At 41.8% G+C, this 25,995-nt stretch overlaps 1 protein-coding gene across 3 annotated transcripts in view; it reads right to left on the bottom strand.

Annotated features, from left to right (window-relative positions):
• LOC130297283 (lysosomal alpha-glucosidase-like) overlaps positions 1 to 25,995 on the bottom strand; it is a 260,565-nt gene that overhangs the window by 85,302 nt on the left and 149,268 nt on the right. For all 3 annotated transcript variants that reach the window (XM_056549592.1, XM_056549593.1, XM_056549594.1), the window contains 4 exons: positions 21,632 to 21,763; positions 21,429 to 21,539; positions 20,923 to 21,036; positions 1,447 to 1,531 (listed from right to left, as the gene is read on the bottom strand). In XM_056549592.1, the coding sequence (XP_056405567.1) occupies positions 1,447 to 1,531; positions 20,923 to 21,036; positions 21,429 to 21,539; positions 21,632 to 21,763 (442 nt within the window). The remainder of the gene's footprint in view (positions 1 to 1,446; positions 1,532 to 20,922; positions 21,037 to 21,428; positions 21,540 to 21,631; positions 21,764 to 25,995) is intronic.

Raw genomic sequence — 25,995 nt, 5'->3', positions numbered from 1 at the left:
ACTGTCCAGAAAAGCATAAGTTTGCTCTGGACAGTTCCTAAAATGGACAGAGATGTCAGCAGAGAGCACTGTGGTCATGATGTCAGCAGAGACCTCTGTGTTTCAAATGGAAAATAATTTCCACTGTAGTATTCAGCAGCTAATAAGTACAGGAAGGATTAAGATTTTTTAATAGAAGTAATTTACAAATCTGTTTAACTTTCTGTCACCAGTTGATTTAAAAAAATAAAGTTTTCTCCGGAGTACCCCTTTAAAGTGACAGTGGTCAGATGTGCAAAAAATGTTCAGGTCCTACAGTGAAAATTGGCTGGGTCCTTAAGGGGTTAAGGCACCATGGTGTACCTTTTTTTTATTTTTTTTTATGATCTGGGCATCATGGGGGACTTTGTAAATGCCACACTGCCCCCAAAATGTATTGCAGTCAAATTATCTCTCCAAAAGCCAAATGTTGCTCCTTTCAGAGCCCTGTTGTGAACCTGCACAACACTTTACTTCCTTATTAGGGAGAAATTAAGTTACCCATTTTTTGGGGCCTTTTCTTCTTTTACACCCTTTTAATAGGGATTACACCAGCATTATAGTGTAAAAAATAAAATTGGAGATTTTGACTTTTCACTTCCACTTTACTGCTATTCCTGTGAAACGCGTAAAGGGTTAACACACTCTCTGAATGTCATTTTGAATACTTTGAGGGGAGTATTTATTATAATGGGGCCATTTATGGGGGATTTCTAATAAGAATGCCCCTAAAATCCACTGCAAACTGAACTGGTCCTTGAAAAATTCTAATTTTAAAATTTTCTTGAAAAATTGCTGCTAAACTTTGAAGCCCTCTAATATCTTCAAAAAGTGACAACATGTCTACTTTATGATGCCAACATGAATGTGAATCAATATGTAATTTATATGGCATGACCATTTAGCAGAACATTTTAAATGTGGAAAATATGCAAGTCTTTCAATTTTTTCATGGCATTTTGGAATTTTTCACAAATAAATGATGCCAGTATTGACAAATATTTACCACTATTGTAAAAGGAGAATATTTCATGATAAATCTCTGAAGCAGAATGATAAGTTAAAGCATCTTAGAGTTATTAATGCATAAAATTAAACCGGTCAGATTTGAAAAATTTGGGTGTGTCATTAAGGCCAAAATGGGTTAAATATGATCTGTTGGGAGTACTTGATGACTGGGCTTGGGAAATACTGTTACAGTAGAAAATGTAAAATGCAAGTCTATCTTTTGCTATGTTATACATAAAGCTTTACAGAAGTAAAGCTGCCGTAGCTATAGTTACAAAGGCTTAACAGGTTATTTCATCCAGAGGAAGACCAACTTGAAGTCTTTATATTCTCTACTGTATTGTGTTACAAACAATTTTCACAGTTCTAACATTAAAGTGCTTTATATAATAAAATCAAGTCATTATGATCTAAACTTACCTGGGACATATGGAGGGTTTTCAATATTGTTGTCTGGGCAGTTATTTACTGAACCAGGAACAAAGTTAGAAGGCTCATTCATATCCTGAAACAAAGAATGAGTTAGAAAATTATATGAGACTACTATTCATTCAAGACTAGTTCATAACCTCTTGTCTTTTTTCGAGCTCATGAACTATCCTATTTCTATCAAGTTCAACCTATAAACCTACTGTATCGATACTGTGTTGATTTAGAGGAAGGCAAAAAACCCTTAAGTTATTGGCCCCATATTAGGAGGAAAAATGCCTTCCCCATTCCAAATATGGCAATTAGAATAAATCCCTGGGCCAACGTTCTGTCCCTAAAAATCAAGAATTCATAACCTGTAATGTTATTACTTTCCAGAAATGCATCCAGGCCCCTATTTAACTATTTTACTGACTTTACCATGACTACTTTCTCTGGCAAAGAGTTCCATAGTCTCACTGCTCTTAGGGTACATTCCCACACGGCGTATTTGCTGTGTATTTGCTGCTGTGTATTTTATTTTCTCTGTTGAAGTCAATGGGTAGGAAAATACGCAGCACCAAATACGCAGCAAATACGCAGCAAAATACGCCGTGTGGGAACGTACCCTTACAGTAAAGAATCCTCATCTATGCTGGTGTAGGAACCTTCATTCCTCTATAGGTAGAGGATGCCCCTTGCTATACATACAGTCCTGGGTATAAATAGATTATGGGAGAGATCTCTGTACGGCCCCTGATCTATCTATCTATCTATCTATCTATCTATCTATCGTTATTAGGTCACCCCTAAGCCTTCTTTTTTTCTAAACTAAATAATCCTAATTCTTGGTATTATAAGTCCTCCCATTCCATTTTTTACTCTGGTTTCTCAACTTTAAACCCTCTCCAACTCCACTATATCTTGTACACTGTGCCCAGTACTGTACACAGTATTCCATGTGTGGTCTGACTAGTGATTTGTACAGTGATAGAATTATAGCCTTAAAAGTACAATATAGGAGAGGCTCCTATCCGCTAGTAACCTATGATCTGAGCAACTCAAATGACACCCATACCCACGGTGTCGAAAAAATTAAAGAAAGAAAGAAAATTGAGGCTCAGGATCTAGAATACTGGATAAATGTTTATTAATGATTTAAAGATGTAATGTGCTCCGTGACATACAGGGCCCTTGTGGTTCAGTGGGGACACAAAATACAATAAGTTAAAAGTCACATAAATTACACAGAATATATTGGGTTAAAATATAAATAAAAATATAGTATAAAATAAAATAAGATGGAATAAGATTGGATAAATAAGCCCCACGTCTGTGGGTGCTCCAGCCTATAAGGATGTAACTGTTCTTGCACAAGTCTTTTGAATAGAATATATAAGGTGTGGCAAATAAGCTGTACAATGCATTCCTTGTAGAATTAATAGTATCCGTTGGGATTAATGTAGCATTTAGCACATGGTAACAGTAGCAGCAATGACTGGTATACTAGCAGTGTAGCAAATAGTAGCAATGTTTAGTAAAGTATACTTGCAGTACTGTAGAGCTGAATCAGGATAGCCGCTTAGAGACTCGGCCGTCTCACAGGAGTAGCGGTGGGCTTCAATAGAGGGGACTGCAGCGCTTCTGTGGACCGTTGATTTTAGCGATTTGTGTACATTACGCGGAGATGGTGGTTAGGATTCCGGTCTTGTTATGTGTAGCATATGCTGTTAGAGACTCTACCGTCTCAAATATTACAGCAGTGATGAATAGTCCGGTCTTAGAAGGCTGAGAGTGTGTTCCCGGTGCGGTCAGAGGGTATGTGGCGTTCTCGTGGCCACGGCAATGCGCAATCAGAGCTCAGCGGATGCCGTATGTGCACAATGTCTATATTCCTATATAGAAGCTGGATAATGTGGCATTAATTGTGGAGCTGGACGCGTTTCAAGTCCTCCATAGGACTTTTCCTCAGCAGCTTTAAGGACGTCCTCAAAGCTGCTGAGGAAAAGTATGGAGGACTTGAAACACGTCCAGCTCCATGATTAATGCCACATTATCCAGCCTCTATATAGGAATATAGACATTTTGCACATACGGCATCTGCTGAGCGTTAATATTTTATGCGCATTGCCACGGCCACGAGGACACCACATAACCTCTGACCACACCGGGGAACACACTCTCAGCCTTCTAAGACCGGACCATTCATCACTGCTGTAATATTTGAGTCGGCAGAGTCTCTAACAACATAACATGACCGGAATCCTGACCACCATCTCCGCGTATTGTATGCAAATCTCTAAAATCAATGGTCCACAGAAGCGCTGCAGTCCCCTCTATTGAAGCCCACCGCTACTCCTGTGAGAAGGCCGAGTCTCTAAGCGGCGATCCTGATTCAGCTCTACAGTACTGCAAGTATACTTTACTAAACATTGCTACATTGCTAGTATACCAGTCATTGCTGCTACTGTTACCATGTGTTAGCTGCTACATTAATACCAACGGTTACTATTCATTCTACAAGTAGTGCATTGTACAGCTTATTTGTTGCACCTTATATATTTATTCTATTCAAAAGACTTGCGCAAGAACAGCTATATTAATATATCCTTATAGGCTGGAGCACCCACAGACGTGTGGCTTATTTATCCAATCTTATTCCTTCTTATTTTATTCTATATTTTTATTCATATTTTAACCCAATATATTCTGTGTAATTGATGTGACTTTTAAATTATTGTATTTTGTGTCCCCACTAAACCACAAGGGCCCTGTGTGTCACAGAGCACATTACATATTTAAATCATTAATAAATATTTATCCAGTATTCTAGATCCCGAGCCCCAATTTTCTTTATTTAGGCTACTTTCACACTATGGTTCATAAATCCGTTATAAAACATCCGTTATATTCAATTCTATATTGATTTCACGGACGCTATATAACTGATGAATAAAACGATTATAACGGATGAATAGATTTCTAATGTCCGTTAATTAAACGGATAAATGTTTACCCGTTATTATCTGTTAATACCTTATTATGAACGTCCGTTATATTCACCTTTGTTTGACCTCTCCCTACCTGCACACCTTGCAACAGCTGAAGCTCCTCCTCCTACCTGAAGGGGAGGGTATAAAAGGATGCCACTATCAGGGGGGGGGGTGCAGGAGGGTGCACTACTCTGGGGGGGGGGGTGCAAAAGGGTGCACTACTCTGCCTCCTGGAGGGTGGGGGGTGCAGGAGGGTGCACTACTCTGCCTCCTGGAGGGTGGGGGGTGCAGGAGGGTGCACTACTCTGCCTCCTGGAGGGTGGGGGGTGCAGGAGGGTGCACTACTCTGCCTCCTGGAGGGTGGGGGGTGCAGGAGGGTGCACTACTCTGCCTCCTGGAGGGTGGGGGGTGCAGGAGGGTGCACTACTCTGCCTCCTGGAGGGTGGGGGGTGCAGGAGGGTGCACTACTCTGCCTCCTGGAGGGTGGGGGGTGCAGGAGGGTGCACTACTCTGCCTCCTGGAGGGTGGGGGGTGCAGGAGGGTGCACTACTCTGCCTCCTGGAGGGTGCAGGAGGGTGCACTACTCTGCCTCCTGGAGGGTGGGGGGTGCAGGAGGGTGCACTACTCTGCCTCCTGGAGGGTGGGGGGTGCAGGAGGGTGCACTACTCTGCCTCCTGGAGGGTGGGGGGTGCAGGAGGGTGCACTACTCTGCCTCCTGGAGGGTGGGGGGTGCAGGAGGGTGCACTACTCTGCCTCCTGGAGGGTGGGGGGTGCAGGAGGGTGCACTACTCTGCCTCCTGGAGGGTGGGGGGGTGCAGGAGGGTGCACTACTCTGCCTCCTGGAGGGGGGGGGGGGGTGCAGGAGGGTGCACTACTCTGCCTCCTGGAAGGGGGGGGGGGTGCAGGAGGGTGCACTACCCTGCCTCCTGGAAGGGGGGGGTGCAGGAGGGTGCACTACCCTGCCTCCTGGAAGGGGGGGGGTGCAGGCGGGGGCAATACTCTGCCTCCTGGAAGGGGGGGGTGCAGGAGGGTACACTACTCTGCCTCCTGGAGGGGGGGGGGGGGTGCAGGAGGGTGCACTGCTCTGTTTCTTGGGTGCTGTTGAAGTGCTATCAGGGGTGCTATCAGGCGGATGGCGGCGGATGATTACGGATACCCAGAACAGACTCCTACAGCTGCCTCCTGCTGTCTGACCAGGAAGTAGAGGGGGTGTGACAGGGGGTGTGAGCACTACTCAACTTTCCCATGTGACTTCAGGAGTGTGAAGTCTCTACTGAGCATGCTCAGTAGAACGGACGGACGTTAAATTAACGGATAATAACGGGTGTATTTTGTGACGTCTGTTACACCAGAGGCTTCAATGTTAAAGGGGTAGTCCAGTGGTGAAAAACGTATCCCCTATCCTAAGGATAGGGAATAAGTTTGAGATCGCGGGGGGTCCAACCGCTGGGGCCCCCTGCGATCTCTCTGTACGGGGCCCCGTCTCTCGGCCCAGATAGCGGGTGTCGACCCCCGCACGAAGCGGCGGCCAACACGCCCCCTCAATACATCTCAATGGCAGAGCCGGAGATTGCCGAAGGCAGCTCTTCGGCTCTGCCATAGAGTTGTATTGAGGGGGCGTGTCGGCCGCCGCCTCGTGCGGAGGTCAACACACCCCCTTCCCGCGGGCTGTCGGGGCTCCGTACAGAGAGATTGCAGGGGGCCCCAGCGGTCGGACCCCCCGCGATCTCAAACTTATCCCCTATCCTTAGGATAGGGGATAAGTTGCCCACCACTGAGTCATCACTGGACTACTCCTTTAATAATTAACGGATGTTCAATGATCCGTTAATTATAAACGGAAAAAAAATACTGCATGTCCGTTCTATTCTTCCGTTATAACTAAAAAAGGTACAAACGGAAGATTAAAAAATCCCATAGACTTTAATGGGATTTATTAACGGAAGTTTAAGGATCCGTTATAAAAGACTTTATAACGGAATTTCATAACGGATCTTTAAACGGAAGAACTTTATAGTGTGAAAGCAGCCTTAGAATTATATCCTTGTCTTGTGCATCTATGCCCTTTTTGATGCCCCTTAGGCAGCTGTTGCCAAGACAAATAAAATCATGACACTGGTTGCTATGGTTAAATTTAATCTCAATATAAATTCCCAAGTCCTTTTCCATGTCAGTTGTTCCCATTTAATAAATAATTCCAGCCTAATTTTATCCTCCCCATGTGCATAGCCTTACATTTATCTGTGTTGCCATTTCCCAGCCCAAGCCTCCAACCTATCCAGAATAATTTTAACATGCACTGCACTTTATTGTGTTAACCGCTTTACAAAGTTATGTATCATCTGCAAATTGAGACTTTACTATACAATCCCTCTACAAGGTCATTAATAAATATATTAAAAAGAACAGAACCCCAAACTGATCCCTCTGGTAACCCACAAGTAACAGTGACCATATCAGAATAAGTACCATTAATACCGTCCTTTGTTTTCTATGACTGAGCCAGTTACTTACCCACTTACACACATTTTCCCCCAACCACAGCATTTTATGTACCAATTTTTTATGTGGCGCAGTATCAAATGCTTTGGAAAAATCAAGATATACAACATCCAGTGAATCACTCTGGTCCATTATTGAGCGCACGTCCTCAAAAAAGCTGATCAAGTTTGTTTGACCGGACTGATCCCTCATAAATCCATGCTGATATTGAGTCATACATTTATTTTCATTGAGATAATTCAATATAGCATCCATGAACATTTACATAATCCAGTTGTCAATCCTTCCTGCTTGTTCAAGGTGAGCTATTTGATTGAGTGCTGGCAGTAAGTTTGGCTGGAACAAATATATTGACTATATTCCTCATGGGCTGCACCCTCTAAACTTTGTTAAAGGGAACCTGTTCACTTTATATCTAGACAAAGGAGGCTTGCTGAACTGCAGGAGGCACACCTTCCCAGATTGAGATCTTTGTTAGTTATTTAGGGGCCTTAAATGGTTTGTTATATTCCTTTAAGGAAAACAATCACACAACTGTCCAACAATACACTGGGTTATAGCGTGTGTGAACAGGAGTCCAACAAGGGGTCACTTAATTAAATATGTCCAGTAGGTCCTGAGATATGTCCCCCAGAAGATCCTCTGCTGAACTCAGCGAATTGTGCACCAGGGGCGAGGGATTAAGGGGGCAAGGGGCACAAGGGATTAATGGTCGTTACCCCGCCCCCCCCCCCCCCCCGCCACCTCTCTGTACATAGCACACTGCCCACTTATGAGATCCCTCCGCAACCTGACCGACTCTATATTTGGTGACAAGAAGGTCTGCAGGCAGATTTTTTTCCTATGAAATTTTGGTGCAAGTAGGTTGGTTGCAAAAATGTGTGGCATCGCACAATCGAATACCAATCATATATTATTAGTTCTAGCCCTTGATATAGGTAGAACTCAAACCAAATCCCAATCAGACCTTTAGATTAAACCCATATTGGTTGTTAATATTTAAGACATTGAGATATTGTGAGATATCTTAATTTTGGACACAAAATCAGGGGTCAACTTGTAATCTAGTGGTCTGGGACACTCAAATTATACATCAGGGGCCTTCTATATAAAATAGAACAGTAATAACCATATGCCTCAAGGGAAATACCAGGGTTACTGGTACATGAATATATTATTGTTAATATTGTTAATATATGATAATATATGAGAGACGGTGCCTCAATTGACAGATTTTCTTAAAACATAAATTTATATAAAATGACACCTCCTATCACAGGGCCCCTGTGGCAGGAATTGATATACAACAATTTACAATTGTTACAATTGTTGTATACCAATTCCTGCCACAAGGGCCCTGTGACAGGAGGTGTAAATTTTATATAAATTCATGTTTTAATATATATTATATATTAATTCATCATGTATCAGTAACCCTGGTATTTCCCTTGAGGTATATGGTTATTACTGTTCTATTATATATTTTTACTTAACACCTAAGGTATAGATGTAAAACCATAGTACACCTCAGTAAATTAATTGTGAGCTGCACTATCCAATTTTCATGCCTTCTACATAAAGAAATTTTCCTAGATAGAAGGAATTTTAAAATAAAGGAGTTACAACTTACAGGACAGGTCACCGATTTAGAACGATCATACGTAGAGACCCCGGTAGGGATAGAATTTGTTGTTTTTTATGTCAGAGATACTTTATGGAAAATGGAAAGCCTAATAAATTATTGGCTAATATAGTTCGGGCCCACATTGAAAAGAAACCTATTAAAAGTATACAAAATAGAAACGGACAGATACTTTTTTAGCCTTTTTTAAAGGGTTATATTGTTCGCAACTAGATAGCTCAAATAAGGAGATAGGAAGCTTTGTTGACAGAATCCTAATTCCTAGGATATCTGCTGCTGATGGGCTTATTTTGAAAAACCGAATAACAATGGAGGAAATTAAAATTGTTAGTTATATTGTCTTCACCTTTTAACTCAACCCTAGGGCCAGATGGCCTGCTGTTTGAATTACATAAGAATTTATGAGATATTTTAAACCCTCCTTCTTTTTGGGAAACCTTTGATGAGGTCTTCCAAAAGAGACGGTTACCATCCTCCACTTTGGAGGCTCAAATTGCAAGGATTCCAAAGAAGATCAAGGATCCATTGAAGGCATGATAAAAATGATTGTTCTCCCTCAGGTCCTATTTTTTATTAATTCTACACCCATAAGGGTTCCCAACGTGTGATTTAATAGATTGTTAACTCTTACGAACAAATTCTTATGGGGAAGAAAAAGAGCAAGGTTGAGTTATATAGAATTTGCTGTCCCATCGGCGAGGGAGGTGTTTTGCTTCCCATTTTTCATTTATAGGTTTTGGCCAGAATTCTTAATGCAATTGAAAAAATAATAATAATATCTGGACTATTTGGACTTTAGATACGAGACAAAAGAATGAGGTGAAAATGTCATAGGATTTATTGGAATCAAATCAATTGAACCAATTATATTCATATTCAAGTATCATTTAAAAAGGGGTCAAAAGGTGACCCAGGGAATTATAAGCCCGTTAGTTTAACCTTCGTTGTAAGTAAATTGTTTGAGGGTTTTCTAAGAGATGCTATTTTGGAGTATATTGATAAAAATAAATGTATGACTCCATATCAGCATGGCTTTATGAGGGATCGGTCCTGTCAAACTAACCTGATCAGCTTTTATGAGGAGGAGAGCTCCAGACTGGACCAGGGGGAAATCGCTGGATGTCGTATATCTGGATTTTTCCAAAGCATTTGATACGGTGCCACATAAAAGTTTGGTGCATAAAATGAGAATGATTGGACTTAGGGAGAATGTGTGTAATTGGGTAAGTAACTGGCTCAGTGATCGGAAACAGAGGGTGGTTATTAATGGTACTTATTCTGATTGGGTGACTGTTACTAGTAGGGTACCACAAGGGTCAGTCTTGGTTCCTATTCTATTTAATATATTCATTAATGATATTGTAGAGGGGTTGAATAGTACAGTAGCAATCTTTGCAGAGGATACTAAACTCTGTAAAGTTGTCAACACAATAAAAGACTGTGCACTGTTACAAATAGATCTGGAAAGGTTTGTGCTGAGAAATGTCAGATGAGGTTTAACACTGATAAATGTAAGATTATGCACATGGGGAGGAACAATCCAGGCTGGGATTATGAATTAAATGGAAGAACACTTGGGACGACTGACGTGTAAAAGGACTTGGAAGTCTTAGTTAACAGTAAATTTAGCTGTAGCGACCAGTGTCTGGCAGCTGCTGCCAAGGCAAATAAAATCATGGGGTGCATCAATAGGTGCATAGATGCCCACGACAAGGAAATAATTCTACCGCTGTACAAATCACTAGTCAGACCACACATAGAATACTGTGTACAGTACTGGGCACCAGTGTACAAGAAAGATATAGTGGAGCTGGAGAGGGTTCAAAGACGGGCAATCAGGGTAATACGAGGAATGGGAGGACTACAGTATCCAGAAAGATTATCAGAATTAGCGTTATTTAGTTTAGAAAAAAGAAGGCTTAGGGGCGACCTAATAACTATGTATAAATCTATCAGGGGACAGTACAGAGATCTCTCCCATGATCTATTTATACCCAGGATGTATCTATAACAAATGGGCATCCTCTTTGTTTACAGGAAAGAAGGTTTTTACACCAGCACAGACGGGGGTTCTTTACTGTAAGAGCATTGAGACTGTAGAACTCTCTTCCGGAGGAGGTGGTTATGGTGAACTCTGTAAAAGAGTTCAAAAGGGGCCTGGATATTTGGAATCGGGAAGAATTTTTTTTTTACCTCTAAGATGAGGGTTTTTTGCCTTCCTCTAGACCAACTCAGTAGGGACTCATCAGAGATATAGGTTGAACTTTGATGGACTCTGGTCTTTTTTCAACCTCATGAACTAGGTTACTATGATGCTTAAAGGGGTACTCCGCCCCTAGACATCTTATCCCCTATCCAAAAGGACAGGGGACAAGATGTCAGATCACGGGGTTCCGCCGCTGGGGACCCCCGGGATCTCGGCTGCAGGACCCACCTGTGGCAGATTCCGGTAACGCTGGAGGCTTCGGCTCCCGACCACGGTGACATGAGATTGTGACGTCACGATCTCACATCACCGTGGTCGTGAGGTGTTAGGATCAGAGCCTCCAGCGCTGCCGGAAGCCGAAACAGAAGGGTCCTGCAGCAGAGATCCCAGGGGTCCCCAGCGGCGGGACCCCCGTGATCTGACATCTTATCCCCTATCCTTTGGATAGGGGAGAAGATGTCTAGGGGCGGAGTACCCCTTTAAAGGTTGGAAAGCGTTTAAGAAATTAATAGGAATATTTGGTGGATTAGATTAGATTGTACGCCCAATCAAAACTAGAGTAATTCCTAACAGGCCCTGACAGTTTCTTTTGGAGAGCTAGAGGGGTCAGAGGCTTAGGTCAAATCATTCAAGATGGGTGAATGAAATTCAGCATGGTTTGAGAAAGGCGGCGAGATGCTGCTGAATCGTCGCATCCACTGCTGACCATGGGTCAATGAACACTGTTTGCATTAATTCATCTGGAGCGCTGTTGGAACAATTTGTTTGGTATTTGGATGTCTATACCTGATCTGCGACTGGGATTAGATACTTACTGAAAAAGCTGTGCTGCTTCCACCATTGGTTCTTTAATATAAATATATTATTAACTATATATTATATATATATATATATATATATATATATATATATATATATATATATATATATATATATATATAGAACTTGAGGTGGTAGGCAGCACTTCCGAAAAAATGGATATGGTGCAAGCAGTCTAGGGGCCCTGGTCTTGGGTCCAATTCGTACAAAACATAAAGGATGACCGCAGCACTCAATAGTAGTGAAAAGATCAAAAAAGTGGCTTTATTCCAAAAGCAAACAGCAGCGACGTTTCGGTGTTCTCACAACACCATTCTCAAGCTATCTATCTATCTATAGATTCTCAATCTATCTATCTATCTATCTATCTATCTATCTATCTATCTATCTATCTATAGTTTTCCACCGGAACACCCCCTAAGGAATACGACAAACTTTTTAAGGCCTCAAAATAGTTTCGCACTGGAGTACCCCTTTAAGCTATTTCTGAACAGTTGTGGCAGGCAGAGGTGTAGGCCCTGGTGTAAGAGGTTAATCTCACCTTTTATACATTTCACTTCGGTCCATCCATTCCCACCATTTCTCTCTCAGAATGTCCTCTGCTCATCTGCACCGTGTCCCCCACTCCTCAGTATGTCCCCTGCCACATCATGTCCCCCTCTTCTTAGCATGTTCCTCATCCACACCACGTAATTCCTCCAAAGCATGTCCCCATCTGTCTACATTATCTCTCACCGGGTACTGACAGTTTAGTGCAGGTGACACTGGTGACAGAATTCCTTTAAGTATGTCCCCATCCATCCACATCGTGTCCCCCCAGCATGTCCCCTATATATACACACACCCCGTTTTCTCTGCTTAGCATTTCCCCATGTGCCCCTATCTTCAACATGTCCCCCATCCATCCACACAGTGTCCCCCCCTCAACATTTCCCCCTATTTATCCCCACCATGCTCCTCTGTATCATCATGTCCCCAACAGCATTTAAAAAAATCATACCGAAAGAATTGTGGTCAATGGTGGATCCAAGTGCAGCATAAGCATACCCTAGAGGGTGGGGCAGGGAGCTTTTCCCTTTGCTTTATCTTGCATGCCCTGTCCCTCCTTGTCTTCATTGACACTTAACTGGAGTCAGAAGGCAAGAGATGGGCAGTCAGACAGGGATCGGAGCAAGAGCATGCGCCAGTCCCATCTGGAAGACTGCAATTAAGATTGCAACCAAGTGTGTTATGTAAAAGGATGAACAGCAAAGTTAAGGTATTGGGTACATGTCAAATTAACTTAAGGACCACGGGTCTTTCCGTTTTTGCACTTTCGTTTTTTCTCCTCACCTTTTAAAAAGCATAACCCTTTAAATTTTGCACCTATAAATCAATATGACGGCTAATTTTTTGCGTCACCAATTCTACTTTGCAGTGACAGTCATTTTACCCCAAAATCTACGGTGAAACGGAAAAGAAAATTATTGTGCAACAAAATTGAAGAAAAAATGCCATTTTGTAAATTTTTGGGGCTTCCGTTTCTACACAGTACATTTTTCAGTAAAAATGACACCTTATCTTTATTCTGTAGGGCAATACGATTAAAATGATACCCTACTTATATAGGTTTGATTTTGTCGTACTTCTGGAAAAAATCATAACTATAAGCAGGAAAACTTAAGTTTTAGGGGTCAGAAGATGACAATTTTAAACATTTATTTTACCGCGTATGGGGTGGTATGAGGGCTCATTTTTTGTGCCATGATCTGAAGTTTTTAGTGGTATCATTTTTGTATTGATCGGACTTTGATTGCTTTTTATTAATTTTTTCAATATATAAAAAGTGACAAAAAATATGTTATTTTGGAATTTGGAATTTTTTTTGCGCGTACGCCATTGAACGTGCGGTTTAATTAATGATATATTTTTATAGTTCGGACATTTACGCACGCGGCGATACCACATATGTTTATATTTATTTTTATTTACATGTTTTTTTTATGGGAAAAGGGGGGGTGATATGGACTTTTGTTAGGGAAAGGGTTAAATTACATTTATTAACTTTTTTTTTACACTTTTCTTTTTTTGCAGTGTTATAGCTCCCATAGGGGGCTATAACACTGCACACACTGATCTTTTACACTGATCACTGCAAATCCATAGCTTTGCATTGATCAGTGTTATCGGCGGTCGATTGCTCAAGCCTGCATCTCAGGCTTGGAGCAATCAATCCCCAAAGGGATGGGCCAGAGGAAGGTAAGAGGACCTCTGCTCGCGTCCTAGCTTTTTCACTGTGGTGGTCCCAATCAGCCCCACTGAGCAGCTGGGAAGCTTTTACTTTCGTTTTAGATGCAGCATTCAAAGTTGAACGCCGCATCTAAAACAAAAGTAAAAGCTTCCCAGCTGCTCAGTGGGGCTGATTGGGACCACCACAGTGAAATTAGGCTTAATAGAGTGTGGCAACGTGATCGCTGCTGCGCACTATTATCCCCAATTCCCGGCTTCAGATACATGCCAAGACCAACCCGATATGACACGGGGTCACTGCGAGACCCTGCGTTATATTGCAGGAGCCAGCCAAGGACGTAAATGTACGTCCTTGGTCATTAAGGGGTTAATATGAATGCCAGGACCCATGGTTTCTCAGCAGAACATTGCCCACATCATCATACTGCTTTGCCAAATTGCCTTTATCTACATTCAGGTGCCATCTATATTATACTGAACTATACTTTTGTGGTATCCTGATGTGGAACACGCTTGTCCACCTGCCCTGTCAGGTGGATATCACTTTATGGTGTCTGCTCTGGCCCACAGTTCCAAGTTGAAGTGTCATGTATTTTGTGATTTATCTTTAATGTATTTGATCTGTTTAATATGCTGCAGTCAAGAAAAGAGTAAACTTTATCGCAGGAGGTTTCATGGGAAATCACATGTGCACTTTGGGCAATCGGGGCCTCCTGCCCTTCTTCCCCCAGGTCTGTCCAGATGGGGAGGATTTGTCAGAGTCAGTCTAGAGTTGGTAAAGGTTGAGGCAAGACCTCTGCTCTGTGACCTGTCCCTTACCAAATGGGGACAGGCCCAAAGACCCAGTTGCAACAATTCCCATCTCTGAGCGATTTCACTCTTTACTAGAATCCCGCCAACCAGTCCGCCAGTCCGATAAAATGGTGAAGATCCTCTGGCCACTATAGTCCACCCTGGCGGTAAGCACCCACTTTGAATGGCATAATGTGAAGCAGCACAAGGCAGTGATAGTCCCAAGTCTAAGTTAAGTCAAGTCCAAGTCAGTCCCCAAGTCGGTCAAGGCCAGCTAAGGAAAGTCTGTCAAGTCTTATCAAGTATAAGTCACGTCTCAGTCGATAAAGACTACAGGTCCCAAAGTGCCTGTTAATGCAACTGTGGTTTCCTGATGCAGATTGCACTACTACTGAATTAACCTGTTTGTACCATCTGTCTGCAATTGTTCAAGTAAAGTTTAAGTGGTTACCTTAACCTTACATTGGAGGTATTCTTTACCGGCAACTGCTTTACCTTGGAGTTTGGTGGGTTAACATTCCTGGAGTCACAAACAAACATTCACCCCAGTCACATCACCCCTTCAGTCTACATACGCGCCATTATCGCAACGCCACATTATTTACAGGTGCCATCTCTTCTCAAGGTAGGTAACACACATCCAGCCAGACACATGATGAAAAAGGAAATTGGGTTCATCAAACCAGACCAATTTTTTAATTGGTCAATGGTCAAGTTCTGATGTTTCCACTTTTAGTAATGTCAGAGGACTTATGCTGACCATTCTACAAGTCAGCAGCCATGCAGCTACACATGCAGAAAGCTGTGATGCACTGTGTGCCCAGACTCCTTTCTATCATAGTATTACATTTTTTTTTTTTTTAGCAATTTGGGCAATAGTAACTCTTCTGTGGGATTGGATCAAATAGGATAGGCTTTACTCCTAACATACGTGAATGTCTGAGCATTAAGACTGCATGACCCTGTGGCTGGTCCCTTTGTTGCCTTTTCTTAAAGGGAATGTGTCACCATTTTTGTTTTTAAATAAATAAAATTGTGTTATAACAATATAGCATTTTATTTGTTTGTTTAGTATTTGGCTACTTTCTGCGGCCAGCACCCTTGGAGTCACCGACTACTGTCCCCAACCATCAGCTTCTGTCTCCCCTTTGCCGGCCACTCCATGGAGGAGGAAGGGAGAGACAGACATGGGCAGCACTGCGAGTTGTAGTCTGTAGAGATGAGCGAACTTACAGTAAATTCGATTCGTCACGAACTTCTCGGCTCGGCAGTTGATGACTTTTCCTGCATAAATTAGTTCAGCTTTCAGGTGCTCCGGTGGGCTGGAAAAGGTGGATACAGTCGTAGGAGACTCTTTCCTAGGACTGTATCCACCTTTTCCAGCCCACCGGAGCACCTGAAAGCAGAACTAATTTACGCAGGATAAATCATCAACTGCCGAGCCGAGAAGTTTGTGACGAATCGAATTTACTGTAAGTTCGCTCATCTCTAGTAGTCTGCACAAGGAGCATTTTAATTTTCTGCAGTTGCAGCACATGCGGTTGAGATACAAGTCCCAGCGGGCTCTGTGAATGTGAAACATGCACACAGTTCACTTGAAGGGAACTTGTCTATAAAAGGCAAGCTTTCCACTTGTTATTTTTAATGTAAGCCCTTACTAGGCTGAGTGCTATGCATTCGCCCAACAATGACTATTAGGTTGTGCTGTTGAGCAGCACTAGTTTATTTCAAGGGGGGGTATACGTTAATCTATATAGATGGCTGGGTACGGTAAGAAGAAGCCTGACTTTACAGATCACTGGTAGCAATGATTTAATGGGCAGTTACCATTAGATCACTGGTACAGAATTTGTTCCCTGCAAACTTCTGACACTACAAAATTTCTGACACTATACAGAAATTTAAGTAAAATTAAAAAATTTTTTTTATAAAATGAAGCTTGTGTCTCTATACGGAGTGTGTGTGTGTGTACCTAAGTGTACTGAACTTGTATGTGTGTGTACTTAGTGTACGTGTACAGAGCTTGCACGTGTGTCTCTCTGTATGAGTGTACCTGACTGTACTGAGCATGCATGTGCTAGTGTGTCTGTACTGAGTGTACATGTGTACCTGACTGTACTGACCTTACATGTGTGTCTCTCTGTATGAGTGTACGTGTTTACCTGACTGTACTAAGTGTGTGCGTCTCTGTACTGAATGTAAGCATGTACCTGATTATACTAGACATGCGTGTGTCTCTTTACTAGGCGTATATGTGTACCTGACTGTACTAAGTGTGAGTGTGTCTCTGTACTGAATGTATGCATATACCTGACTGTACTGAGCGTGCATGTGCTAGTGTCTTTGTACTGAGTGTACATGTATACCTAAGTGAACAGTGTGTGCATGTGTGTCTAATGAGCGAATGTTTGTCCTTTACTATATTGAGCATGCATATGCACGTGTGTAACTGACTGTACTGAGCGTGCATGTGTGTGTTTCTGTACTGAGTGTATGTGTGTACCTGACTGTATGTGTGTTTTTCTGTATTGAGCATACAATGTACTTGACTGTCCTGGGCGTGCATGTCTCTATATTGAGCGTTAATGTATTCCTGACTGTACTGAGCATTCATGTGTGTCTGTACTGAGCATATGCGTGTACCTGACAGTTTTGAGCGTGCATTTGCATATGTCTCTGTCCTACGCATATGTGCGTATCTGACTGTACTGAGCATGCGTGTGTACCCGACTGTATTGAGCATACATGTCTCTATATTGAACGTACATGTTTACCAGACTGTACTGAGAGTGCATGTGTGCATGTTTCTGTATTGAGTGTACATGTGTGTGTCTCTGTACTAAGCGTACGTGTGTATCTTCCTGTACTTAGTTTGCATGTGTCTTCTTACTGAGCATCCCTGAGCTCCGATGCTCGCGGTCATACACAGGAGGTAAAAGTACGTCCTGGTGTGGGAAGTCCCGCCAAACCAGGACGTACATTTACATCCGTGGTCGTTAAGGGGTTAAAATACACTGTTCAAGCACTAGAACCCAAGCTTTTATCTACAGTTATTCATATACAGTGATTACTAAATCTTAAATGGCCTCAACTACTTGTTATAGAGATAATCCCAGTAGGAAATTTGAGATGTCTGTACTCCTGGCAGAACTAGTTATTTTGGTTTTCCAGTTCACATCAGGAAGATTAAAGTCTCTCAATATGATAACTTTTGCTTTTATTGTAATTTTACATATTTCCTCAACTAGAAGATCATCTAATTCTTTTACTTGGCCAGGTGGTCTGGAAAGGTTGGAGGTTGGTGGAGAAGTGGCAGATGAGGTTTAACACTGATAATGTAAGGTACATGCACATTGGGAGGAAAAATCCGGGCTGGGATTATGTATTAAATTGGAGAACACTGGGGAGGACTAACATGGAAAAGGATTTGGGACTTTTAGTCAAGAGTAAATTTAACTGTAGAGACAGTCAGCTGCTGCCAAGGCAAATAATATCATGGGGTGAATCAAAATGCGCATATATGCACAAAACAAGGATACAATTCTAACACTGTACAAATCACTATTCAGACCGCATATGTAATACCGTGAACAGTACTGGGCACCAGTGTACAAGAAAGATATAGTGGAGCTGGAGAGGGTTCAAAGAATATGGGGAATTGGAAGACTACAGTACCCAGAAAGATGCTCAAATTTGGGTTATTTAGTTTAGATCTCTCCCACTATCTTTTTATCTATCCTCTAGGTTTAGAAAAAAGGTTTCTACACCAGCAGAGACAGGCGCTCCTTACTGAAAGAGCTGTAAGACAATAGAATTCTCAGCCAGAGGAAGTGGTCATGGTGAACTCAAAAGAGTTCAAAAGGGGCCTGGACATGTTTCTGGAGAATTATAACATCACAGAATGTGGAAAGTAGATTTAAAAGGGACAGAGAGAACGTAGATATAGCCATATTTAAAGTCGGGAAGGAAATTTTCCCCCTGTATAGGGCGTCAGGCACATAAGCGTTTTTTGCCTTCCTCTGGATCAACTGAGTAGGGACACAATACGGATATGGGTTAAACTTGATGGACTCATATGAACTAAGGATATTGTCATGTATAAAAAGAGGCATGGACTCGAGGGACAGGGACATAATACTCCCCTTTATAAAGCATTGGTACGGCCTCACCTGGAATATGCTGTTCCGTTTAGGGCACCAGTCCATAAAAGGGACACTGTGGAGCTGGAAAGGGTGCAGAGACGCGCGACTAAACTAATATGGGCCATGGAACATCTTAGTTATGAGGAGCGATTAAAGGAGTTACAATTGTTTAGTCTTAAGTTAAGGGGGGATATGATAAATGTATATAAGTATATTAATGGGCCATACAAAAAATATGGAGAAAAACTGTTCCAGGTTAAACCCCCCCAAAAGACGAGGGGGCACTCCCTCTGTCTGGAGAAGAAAAGGTTTAGCTTTAGTCTCAAGGGGTGACACGCCTTCTTTACCATGAGAACTGTGAATTTATGAAACAGTCTACCTCAGGAACTGGTCACAGCAGGAAAAATTAACAGCTTTAAAACAGGGTTAGATACATTCCAGGAACAAAATAACATTAATGCTTATGAAGAAATATAAAATCCGATCCCTTCCCGAATATCGCGCCACACCCCTACCCTTCAATTCCCTGGATGAACTTGATGTACGCATGTCTTTTTTCAACCGTACTAACTATGTAACCACTGCCATCTTGGTATGCTATTTGGAGATGCTCTGACCCATATAGCCATCACTATTTGTTCAGATTACACTTGCCCACTTTCTTGCTTCTAATACATCAACTTCTGGTCACTTGTTGCCTGATATCTTTCCCCCATGACAGTGACTATGGTCATGAGATAATTAGAGTTAGTCACTTTACCTCATAGTGGTTTTAATTGTATGGGTGATAGTTGTGTATAACAGACCAATGGCCTGGCAACATACAGCAAAGGCTGTGTTCAAATAGTTAGTACTGTTGCTGCACTCTATTTGCTGTAAAAACACTGTAGTACAGCAAAAGTACTGCAATGCAACTGCAATTTGCAAACAGTCTAATCACAATTAGATCTAGGTTATAAATAGTTTGAAAACCTGATAACAGGTACTTAATTATCAGTTGTAGCAATATGCATACACTACAAAGTTTAAATTTTTAAAGCACATAGAAATCAGAGGCATATTTACAAGCTTGTTCATAAAAACAGGCTATCCCTCAATATGTTTTTCTTATCTTCAACTGTGGGCTCATTTGGCAAACTAGTTTATGTAATCTAAACAGTGCCATTGCTTTTTTGGATATCAGGATTTTTTAGGAGAATAGTGGCAATAAGGTTTACCCACTATATCTCCTCTTCTGGAGGTGTTAGAGCAACGGAATATAATTTAGATGGCTATGGGTTGGGTGGCTAAAGTTACTGGTCTTGTATGACATTCCAACTCAAAAGTTCTGAAGTTTTAGGGTCTTCTCGGCTTCAGAAAGACCACTTTTACATTGTAAGCCACAACTAGGAGTGGGGAGACACCGAAAGGTGCTCTGTTTTCTTTGGAAAACAACATGTTTTGTGGCCAGATCATCCATTCAAGTCATCATACTGCATGCTTCAAATTACACATTTTTCCCCCAGTAAGTTGTGTTTTTCTCCAATTGACTGCCATGTTTTTTTTTCGTGTTTTAAAATGTGTGTTGCATTTTTTGTTGTATTAAACCTATTTTGGAATAACACCATTAAAAAATGCATTCAACATAAAAATGCATAAAGAGAGGCTTTTAATGGAAACTATTAAATTATTGATGGTCTATCCTTGGATAAGCCATGAACTATAGAGGACAGGGCTTGAAACAGTTTTTAACTGCAGCCTCAGTCACTTTTGAATAGGAAGCTGAGGCTGCAGTTATGCTGCACTACCAATGCACAAAGTACAGATCCAACGGCTTCTCTGTGGTGTGGGCACTAAATTGCTGATTGACAGGGGCACCCTGTCGATCAATTATTGATGGCCAAAAAAATATATATACACAAGTATGTAAAGAAGGACTTCTAATTTCTCGGTGTAGGTTCCACTTTTAGTTTTGACTTACAAATACTGATGCAAAATATTCCATCTGTATGTGAACTAAAATTGGGTCAAACTGACCAACAAAAAATAATTAATAATTAAAAAAAACTGACAAGGTGACAAAATAAACTAACTATTGACATAAAATTTCTAGAAGTTAGACATATATGATCATTAGGTTTCAACAAACTTCAAAAGTTGCAAATATACAGTTTTATTACTTACAATCCACAAGCCATCAAAATGAACCTGGTCATGAAAGTTCTTCATCATATCATACCACCAATTAAATGTTTCAGGGTTTGTAAAATCAGGAAACACTGTAAGACCTGGCCACACCTTTTGGGAGTTATAAAAAATTATTATTATGGATACTTTAGAAAAGAGGAAACAAGCAGACCTAAGCAGTTTCCTAGTTTAACTTTGTCTTTCTAATTTACCAAGTACATTACTTTCCTGCTAAAAGGTTAATAGTTACACTGTTTCAAAATATATTTAAACTAATATACCTTTTGAAATTTTTAAAGATAAGACTAAATTATATAATTTTTCACATTGACCAGAAGAAGAGGTCAGCAGAGCAGACAATATAATTGCTTACAACTGTTATACTGCTGATCATATATTTCATTGACCACTTAAAGACGGTTTTCTTTAACACAAAACAGTAACAAAATACAGAGCGCTAACAATATAAATGTAACAGTGAAAAAACCCTGCAAGCATTATACCTTCCCAACAAGAGGCTGTCCAGTTGCATTTTTTATAAAAACACCTCTTTTTAGTCCATCATCATAAGGAGGGTAACAATCACGAGGGCCTGTACTGCTGATGGCGGGGTCCTAAATAAATAATGAGTTGCACGATATTAGCTTTTAATAGATAAAAAGCTTTCCAGAAAAAGACAGCTCTGGAATACATGACACTCCCTTACCACAATTAATACGTATTTCAGCCCTTGTGCATGTAAATCTTTGACCATGTTAGGGTAATCCCCAAAACGCTTTTTATCATATGTAAAGTCTCGATATTCATCCATGTAGTCAATGTCATTCCACTGCACATCCTGGAAAACATTATAAGATAATGCTAATACCAACTTCAATCACAATATGCAATCCTACATTAAAGATACATTCCTAAAATATGGTTATTTGACAGTATTGTTGCTGAATCCGTACATTGCCATTGTTTTTCTCTCTTTCCTTTTTTTCTTTTCTTGGCACAATGCCAAAATAGAATAAAAAGAATGCATTAAAGATACTGTATGTATGTGTGTATTCACACATACAGTATCTTGCGCATATCTGATGCTGCAGATTTGTCTTAAATCATTTAGTTTACATTGAAATCTGTAGCATCAAATATGCGCAGAAATTACTGTACATGTGAATACACCCTCCATATGTTTATTTTTTGCATTTTACAAAGTAATTTCCCCCATCACAGAATGACATTAGAGACCTAGCATTATAAAATGAGCATTACACTGGGTCTCATACTGGAGACGGGCACTATGGAGACGGGGCAGGAGGCTCTGTCCCCTAATGCACAATTACGGTAGATTTAGCAGGGAGCAGAGAAATTGGGCTTTAAAGTGTACCTGTCATTAACAGATATGATGTAGATAATACTATTTTATGTGTATTTGTAATATACCTTGAATAAAATTTTTTTATATTTTGGGGTGAAAAAATGCTGTCCCTGCAGCTATTGCCGTGTGTCTCTATGAGGAGTCCAAATAGAAGTGAGGGCGGCACAAACCGAGTCCTGACTTGTCAATCATCCTGATATGTCAGGTGGCAGCGAGTCACAGAGCCCTGCTTGTCCCCAGTGCACAGAGCCTAGCTTATCCACCCTCACTTCCTGTATTTGGTCTCCTCACAGAGACACACATACAATGGCTTCAGGGACACCAAATTGAAAACTAAAATCATTTAGTATATAGTACTGCATTTTTCATAAAAATGACAAAAATTGTACACGGACACTCAATTACGGACACTCTAAACGTGTCTGTGTAGAAAGAAATATATAGGTAGGATCTCACATGCTCATAAAACGAGGATTTTAGAACACATGTATAAAACATAAAGAAAAAATTATAAACATCCCCTATCTCTTCATTATAAAGATTTTCATGAAAGCAATCCACATTTATTAAGATATACAGCTATTATGTCAGTTAAGCATGACTGGCGAGGTGGGAGCTATATAAGGAGAATGTCCAGAGCGGAATCGAGAAAAATCTACTAATTCGAGTCACTAATCCCTAGAGGTTAAAATTCACAACTAGACTTTTTTTTAGGTTCTCCCTGACAACCGGTCGGGGGCAGGCTGTGTTACCAGCACTCCGACGGGCCCTTCGGTTGAACCTCTCCCCTAAATCTACTTTCAATTATCTATTTTGTGTTTTTTCATAGAACACGTGGCATCTAATATCAACTGTTTGTATTTATTTGTATTTTTTCTGCATTTTATGTATTTTTTCTGCATTATATATGTCTTATGTATTCTCTGCATATTATGTGTCTTTAGGAGATTGTACATAAAGCTGCTGGTTTACTGTTGCTGCTGCTGAGGAAAGACCCTAAGGGCGGTCTGTAATGCGTCCAGCCTACATATCTAATGCAGACCACCATGCTGCCTTACAATAAACTCATTTTAACATCGGGATTTTGTTCTAATAATGTTCTGTCAATCAAAGATTTCACTCCAGGATTCCACGAGGACGCTAGATCACCTATGCTTGCTTTATTCAAGCTCCATACTAAGGGCCGGTGGAACATCTACATCAGGAAATAAGGGCTCCGCTGTGTGCTTACAATGGCCCTCATTTACTATTCTAAACCCAACCTCTTTTGTCGGGTTTTTTTGTCGCATCTTTGTCTGCGCCATGTCGCAGACATCGTGCGCCAGTCTGCAACACTATGCAACATTTTTTCCCGACGGACCAGATGTGGATTCTCCCAAACCCGAAAAAGGGGCGTAACCCGACATTTCTGAGCTTTCCCACGTATTTATTAAGGTTTCCAACCCGAATTTGTTGAATTGTTGTGGATTTTTTCCCGACAGCTCAGAGGAGTTGGAAACCAAAACCTACAAAACCCACGTGCGACAAACAGGATGCTACATAATAATAAATACCAGGGGAAAAAAGCAGTCGGGTAAGAAAGCAACATAGACTTACAACCCGATTTTCTTAGTAAATGAGGGCCAATGTGTGCATGTATTACTGTCCTGAGCAGAGATCGCCTTAATACTGCACTGATGGAAGTGTGACAGTCGCACGGACAGCTGACCACCCCAGCTCAATAGTACAGGCTATAAGAAGCAAGTAAATATATTTAATCCCTCTGGCCCGAAGCGTTCTCTTTGATCACTGGATAGGTGAGAGGGGCAGTGCACCAATCCATAATTATTGACTTGTTTACTATTATCATCCCAGTGGCTATATGTGCAAGGATTCATTGAGAATAATCATATACTAAGATTAGTATACTGTACCTGTACCTGTATAGTATCTGAATGCAGTAAACTTGTGCCACTTATTGTGTTAGCACAATACTAAACCTTTGCGCACTGTGGAAAGTAAAACTTTCTAATGCATTAGGAGGACTACAAGTCTCACAATACCTTTCTATAACATAAGAACATATAATTTCATTTATTTACATTTTAGTCTATAACTAACTGTTAGAGCAGCATTTTTAAGATTTGATTTACATTTTTTGCTTTTAGTTGGCCATTTAAGCGTTTTATTTTACTATAATTTATCTTAAAGGGGTACTCTGGCGCCAAGACATCTTATCCCCTATCCAATGGATAGGGGATAAGATGCCTGATCACGGGGGTCAAGCCGCTGGGGACCCCCTGTCGTCTTACAAGCAGCACCCCGTTACAATCAGTCCCGGGAGCATGTTTGCTCCGGGTCTGATTACTGGCGATCACGGGGCCGGAGCATTCTGACGTCACCGCCCCGCTCCTGTGTGACGTCACTCCGCCCCCTCAATGCAAGCCTATGGGAGAAGAGTGACTGCTGATATCGATCAGCAGTCACCCGCGCAAATGCCCCCCCCCCCCATTTCGGCAAATTCACACTTGCGATTTACAGCGATTCTGGAGATGCGGGTCACATATGACCCTCTGACCCAGAGATACATGGTGATCGGGGGTGTAGAATACACCCCCAATCACCTCCTGTATCTATGGGGAGGTGGCGATTTCGTCACCCCCCCCCCCCCCAGGATCACTGCTATCGTTCGGCCAATAGCAGCTGGCGGGGGAGGGGTTAACGGCCCCCTCTCGCGGCTCTGCTAGCCCACTGAGTTCATTCAGCGGGCAGAGCTGCGAGAGGGAGCCAGGGATCCCTCCTCTGTGAAGATCGGAGCCTCTCACAGATGAAGACCCCTTGTTAGCACAGGGACAGAATACAGCAAGGGACAGGTAGGGTTAAAAGTATTTTCCCCCCATACAGTTACAACAACAAGCACATACACTACATACTCAATCAACCCCCCCCCCCCCACACACACACACCCACCCCACCCCCACCGTAGAAAAAAAAGGCGATAGCTCGCCAGGCATTTTCGGCAGCGGAGGCATACACTTTTCTTGCCGCTGACTCCGAATCGGTCAGTGAGGATGAGGAAGATCCTACATTCCTGTGTTCTTCCTCGTCCTCCTCATCATCTAGTACTGATAATGAGTCCCCTGTACGACGGCGGAGACGCCGCCAGACGAGGCCACGCACCCCCCATGATAGTTGTCCAGTGGCCGGCACTAATACGAGTGGCCATGCCGCTCGTACTAGGAGTCCGACCCCCCCAGACAAGTGTACCGGAGCCCCCTTCCGGTGAACCTGTCTGGAGACCCCCGGAGGTTTATCAGCCACGGATTCCGGAGTTTGTTGGCGACACCAGAATCCGGATTGACAATTCTGGATTCACTGAAATTGACCATTTCAGCTATTTTTTCAGTGATAGTTTTGTCAATCACATGGTGGAGCAGACGAATCTGTAAGTCCAGCAGTTCATTGCCCACCACACTGATTCTGTTTTGGCCAGGCCCAATGAATGGTACGCCATTGATGCAGCAGAAATTAGGACATTTTGGGGCATCTTGCTGCATATGGGCCTGGTCAAAAAGCCAAGTGTCAGGCAGTACTGGAGTGGGGACATCCTATACCAGACCCCGCTTTACAGTATGGTCATTGCATGGAGGCGGATCGAGGCCATTCAGAAAGGCCTCCATAATGCAGATAATGAGGCATGTCCACCCCGAAGTGATCCCGCCTAT

Source organism: Hyla sarda, chromosome 13 (assembly GCF_029499605.1).
Source record: "Hyla sarda isolate aHylSar1 chromosome 13, aHylSar1.hap1, whole genome shotgun sequence".
NCBI lineage: Eukaryota > Metazoa > Chordata > Amphibia > Anura > Hylidae > Hyla > Hyla sarda.
Note: the sequence above shows the minus strand (reverse complement) of the source record. Positions and strands in the feature narration are given on the sequence as shown.